This window comes from Neomonachus schauinslandi, unplaced genomic scaffold (assembly GCF_002201575.2).
Source record: "Neomonachus schauinslandi unplaced genomic scaffold, ASM220157v2 HiC_scaffold_1405, whole genome shotgun sequence".
Lineage (NCBI taxonomy): Eukaryota > Metazoa > Chordata > Mammalia > Carnivora > Phocidae > Neomonachus > Neomonachus schauinslandi.
In genome coordinates, this window is record NW_025410095.1 from 2,970 (window position 1) to 7,647 (window position 4,678).

Genomic DNA, 4,678 nt, shown 5'->3' on the forward strand with positions numbered 1-4,678 from the left:
GGTCCCTGGCAGTCGGCACTGTCTCTTGTTCTTTTTGTTGAGGTGATTTTTTCCATCTTGTCATTTTGTCCAGAGGAGAATAGATGAATGAGAGAACAAAATGCTAATGGGGTAACAATGTCCCCAGAAAATATACACTGAACAGATCAGAAAAGGCCTGAACCCGGGGGAAAAGAAAGGGAAAGGAAAAAAAAAAGAAAAGAAAAAGATAAAAACAAACAAAAACAAAACAAAACAAGAACAGAATATGATCAAATATGATCAGGATGGTGCATAGATCAGTGCCACACATTACATTTTGAGAGTGTTTTGCTCTGTTAGAAGAAAGTGCCTCCCAAAATTTTCACGAAAGAAAAACTTATATATGTACAAAATAAGGATTAATACTATGAAGGGATGGGGTATGAGTGTAAAGAAGAAAATTTTTAAAAATTTTTAAGGAGGAATTGATAAGATAAGAATTTGGATGAAAAAAGAAAGAAGAGGATTTAAAAAAAAAAGGGGGGGGAGAATGTGATCAGGCAGGAGAATAGAACAAAGCCATACATTAGAGATTTAGGGTACATTTTGTCTGTTAGAAGAAACTGTATCTCAAAATTTTAAAGAGAGAACAACTTATATATATACCAAAAATAAGGGTAACTATTATGAAGGGATAGAATATGACTCTAAAAATGAAAAATAAAAAAAAATATTTGTTTTAAAAAAGGGATTGAAAGGATGTTGTTTGAAAAAGGGAAAAAGAAATATTCAAAAAAAAAAAGACAGTTAAAAAAATTAACTTTGAAAGACTAAAGAATCATAGTAAGAAAGTCATGAATTCTATCGGCAGTATTCCCCTAGCTCTGGAGTTCTGCCGTTCTCATTGATCGGTAAAGTTGGCCTTGACTGGCTGTTCTTGCTGATCTTCTGGGGGAGGGGCTTGTTGCCATGGTTCCTAAATGTCTTTGCCGGTGGTGGAAGTGCCCCGCCCTTGCCAGTCTGGGATAAGTAATCTGCTGGAGTTTGCTCTCTGGTCGCTTTTGTTTCCTGCAAGCTTCCCGTAGAGCCTAGGAGGACGAGAGTGAAGATGGTGGCCTCCCAATCTCTGCCCCATAGGAGCCGAGAACTCTGGGCCCCACTCCTCAGTGAGCCCCCAGAGAAAAGCAGTCAATCACTCTCTTCCTCCCAGTCCGGGTGCACACTGTGCTCACCCGGCCTGTGACCGAGCATTTCTCTGGCATCCAACCCCATGTGGAGTCTCCAAACCCAGCAGATCCCTATGGTGCGCTCCCGTGCCGATCCTCCCGGGGGAGGAAGGGGAGTCTCCCCGGATCTGCCACTTGTTGGGTTGCTGCTGGAGAAGCAATGGCCCGACTGTGCTGCGGATCATGGTCTGTGGCAACCCCGAGCTGAGAGCCCAATCCTCGGCTCCATCTCTGCAGCTGGCTTCCCCGCTCCGATACCTGGGAGCTCTGCCGCACTCAGGCACCCCCGGTCTTTCTGTGACCCTGAGGGTCCTGAAACCATACTCTCCCAGCGAGGGTTCCATCCCCTGCTTAGCCACTGGAGCTATGTCCCTCAGTGGAGCAGACTTTTAAAAGTTCCGATTTTGTGCTCCAAGGCTCTATCACTTGCCAGAAGCGGCCAACGGAGGCCCCAACCCCCACCATCTATCCTCCCAAATATAGCCTCAGATTCACTTCTCCACACATCCTACCTTCCAGAAAGTGGTTGCTTTTCTGTTCAGAGAGTTGTTGCTATTCTTTTCTTTGATCTCCTGTTCAGTTTGTAGGTGTTCAGAATGGTTTGATCCCTATCCAGCTGAATTTCTTGGACCAGAAAAAATCCAGGTCTCCTACTCTTCTACCATCTTTCTCCGCCCCTCCCTTCTATGTCTGTTTTTATGACAGTACCATACTATTTTGATTACTAAATCTTTTGATACATTTTGAAGATTGGAATCGTGCTGACTCCCATATCCTTTTTTTTTTTTTTTTCAGTATTGCTTTGGTATTAGGGATGTTTTCTGGTTCCATACAAATTTTAGGATTGCTTGTTCTAGCTCTGTGAAAAGTGCTGTTGGTATTTTGATAGGGATTGCATTAAATGTGTGGATTGCTTTGGGTACTATAGACATTTTCACATTCTGTTCTTCCAACCCATGAGCATGAAAATCTTTCCATTTCTTCCTGTCATCTTCAATTTATTTCATCCCTATTTTGTAGTTTTCAGAGTACAGGTCCTTCACTTCTTTGGTTAGGTTTATTCTTAGGTATCTTATTATTTTGAGTGCAATGGCAAACAGCATTGTTTTCTAATTTTTTCTTTCTCCTGCATCATTTGTAGTGTACACAAATGCAACAGAGTTGTGCACGTTGATATTATACCCTGGGACTTTACTGAATCCATTGATCAGTTCTAGTAGATTTTTTGGGATCATCAGGGTTTTCTGTATAGAGTATCATGTCATCTGCAAACGGAAGACCCTGCCAGGTAGGGTGCATCCAGGGCACCCTGAGCCTCAGGCTGGCTGGCCGTGGGGAATGCAGGAGTAACTAGTGTCCAGAGCCCCTCAGCATCACATGGGGACCATGCACAACACAGCCTCTGGCTTGTCTTGCAGGTGGACTTGGAGGCCGTTGGGGAAGCGGCTCAGCCAGCCAAGATGGCTGTGAGGACACTGCAGACATAGGATGAGGCTGGAGAAGTCTCTGTCCTGTCGAAAGCTGTCATGTCTCCACATCCCAGGCTTACTGGTTCCTTCTACACAACCCAGGGAGCAGAACAGGAACTTGGGATAAGGGGGGTGAGACAGCAGGTTAATTGGCTTCACAAATTTGTCATGAACAGGTAGCTATTTTTTTTTTTTTAGAACACCTTAAATTTTTAATCCTTTCTTTACAGGTTACCTAGACCACGTCTGATTAAGAAAACTGTAGAAAGTTAGTACCTGCCACAAGCAAACGCCAGGCGGCGGCACGTGTCGATTTTCAGCAGAGTCCTGCTTTGTGGGTCTCCACTCACACTCGCTGGAATCCATCGCGGCAGAGTTTAGTCCACAGGTCGCTTCTCCCCGTATTTCTTTGGAACCTCTTCAGCGTTCTTACAGAATTTTTTACAGTCCTTAGAGTATTCTTCGGCTAGGTCAGCCCGAAGTGGGTGCTCGGGCTGGGGGTCGTTCACCAGTGCTGTGAGGGACTGGATTATTTGGCCGGTTCTGGTTGCTGGTTTCCAGTTTTCAGCACTAATTCCTGGCAGACAGACCTGCCCCTTTTCATCGATGTTCAGGCGATAGATCTTTGTTTTAAATGTGATCTTTGGTGGTTTGAATGGGTACTCTGCTGGAAAGTTGATTTCGATTCTCAAAGCCCCCTTATCATATGGAGGGTTGTCAGGAACAATAAGCCCTCGCCAAGTCAATAAATTAGCTTCATCAACCTGGATGTTACGGAAGTCTTTCATTCCACATTGGTGGATTTCTTCAAGCTCCTTCATCAGCCTCCTGCTGGCCACTATCTTGGATCTGGCGCGGCTTAAACAGGCAGCTATTTTATCTACTCTACTGCCTGTTTTACATAAGCTAAACTTTCCCTGCTTGTCACCATCTTGGATCCCAGGTTTCTTCAACTGCATGATCATGTGGGAAAGTTCTTGGACACTCTGTGACCTTTCAGGCTTCAGCAGGCCTAAGGTCAAGTGGCTGTTAGCAGCTGTGGGGGTGAAGAGCTTCCTGGGCAGGGCAGCCAGCTCACATCCTGGGGGATCCACTGCCAAACCTGACCTCTGCTGAGCCCTGCTTCTGGAGGGAAGGGATCTCACAGCCCTGAGACCCTAAGACAGAAGCTCACATTCCCAGAGCCAGGTTGGCCCCCCGGCTCTCCTCATTCCTCACCTACATGTCCCCTAACAGAGCCAGCCAGGACCCCACGGGAGATCCAGCACCATCAGCATCAGTAGGAGGAGAGTCAACTACTGAATGAAAACTCTAGTCCCTTTCTCTCCACATCTGGAAAAGCAAACACCGTACCTGGGGTTATCGTGCAGTGGGCAGCAGGCAGAGGGTGCAGGTGGACTGCAGCTGAGACAGAAGTAGCTGGATTTCTTGACACTGCCGTTTTCTTGGTCTCTGGAGAAAAAGAGAGGTGATTAACTGAGGTTTTAGCATTTCTCATTTCAGTAGATATAATCAAACAAATAGTTGGAAATAGTCTTTTATGTGCACGAAGCTTTCCACATTTCTAGAAAAGAAAATGCTCAATTGACAGGGACTGGCAGAGCAGAACTGGATAGAGCCCAGGGGTCCTCAGGCCTGACATGCAGCCTGGATACGACAGAGCTTGCAACTGTGCTATGGAGTGACGTTGGAGACCTTTAAACTGTATTTCCAGGTGATAAATTTAGAGAGAAAGTTATGTATCACAACATAAGTTTGTGGGTATTGTATTCTAACCCTGTTCACTAACCCCCTTTTTTTCAGTTTTAGAGGTAGAATTTACTGATTCATCAGTTGCATATAACACCAGCGCTCATTACATCACCTGTCTCCTTGACACCCATCACCCAGTTACCCCGTCCCCCACCCATCTCCCCTCCAACACCGTCAGTTTGTTTCCTATAGTTGAGACTCTCTTGGGACGCCTGGGTGGCTCAGTCCATTAAGTGCCTGCCTTTGGCTCAGGTCATGAACCTGGAGTCC

At 45.6% G+C, this 4,678-nt stretch overlaps 1 protein-coding gene across 1 annotated transcript; it reads right to left on the reverse strand.

Moving 5' to 3' along the window:
• Window positions 1-3,033: 3,033 nt before the first annotated feature.
• On the reverse strand, window positions 3,034-3,621 carry LOC123323836 (ubiquitin-conjugating enzyme E2 L3-like). The gene is made up of 2 exons (XM_044912353.1): window positions 3,472-3,621; window positions 3,034-3,375 (listed from the first exon to the last, which is right to left on the reverse strand). Exons 1-2 carry the CDS (start codon window positions 3,619-3,621, stop codon window positions 3,034-3,036), a joined length of 492 nt encoding a protein of 163 aa, XP_044768288.1.
• Between the last annotated feature and the right edge of the window lie 1,057 nt (window positions 3,622-4,678).

Coding starts and splice junctions, on each gene's coding strand:
- LOC123323836 (XM_044912353.1), bottom strand. CDS start 3,621: ATGATCATGCAGTTGAAGAAACCTGGGATCCAAGATGGTGACAAGCAG. Junction 3,376..3,471: donor CCAGCAGGAGGCTGATGAAG/GAGCTTGAAGAA, acceptor CTTATTGTTCCT/GACAACCCTCCATATGATAA.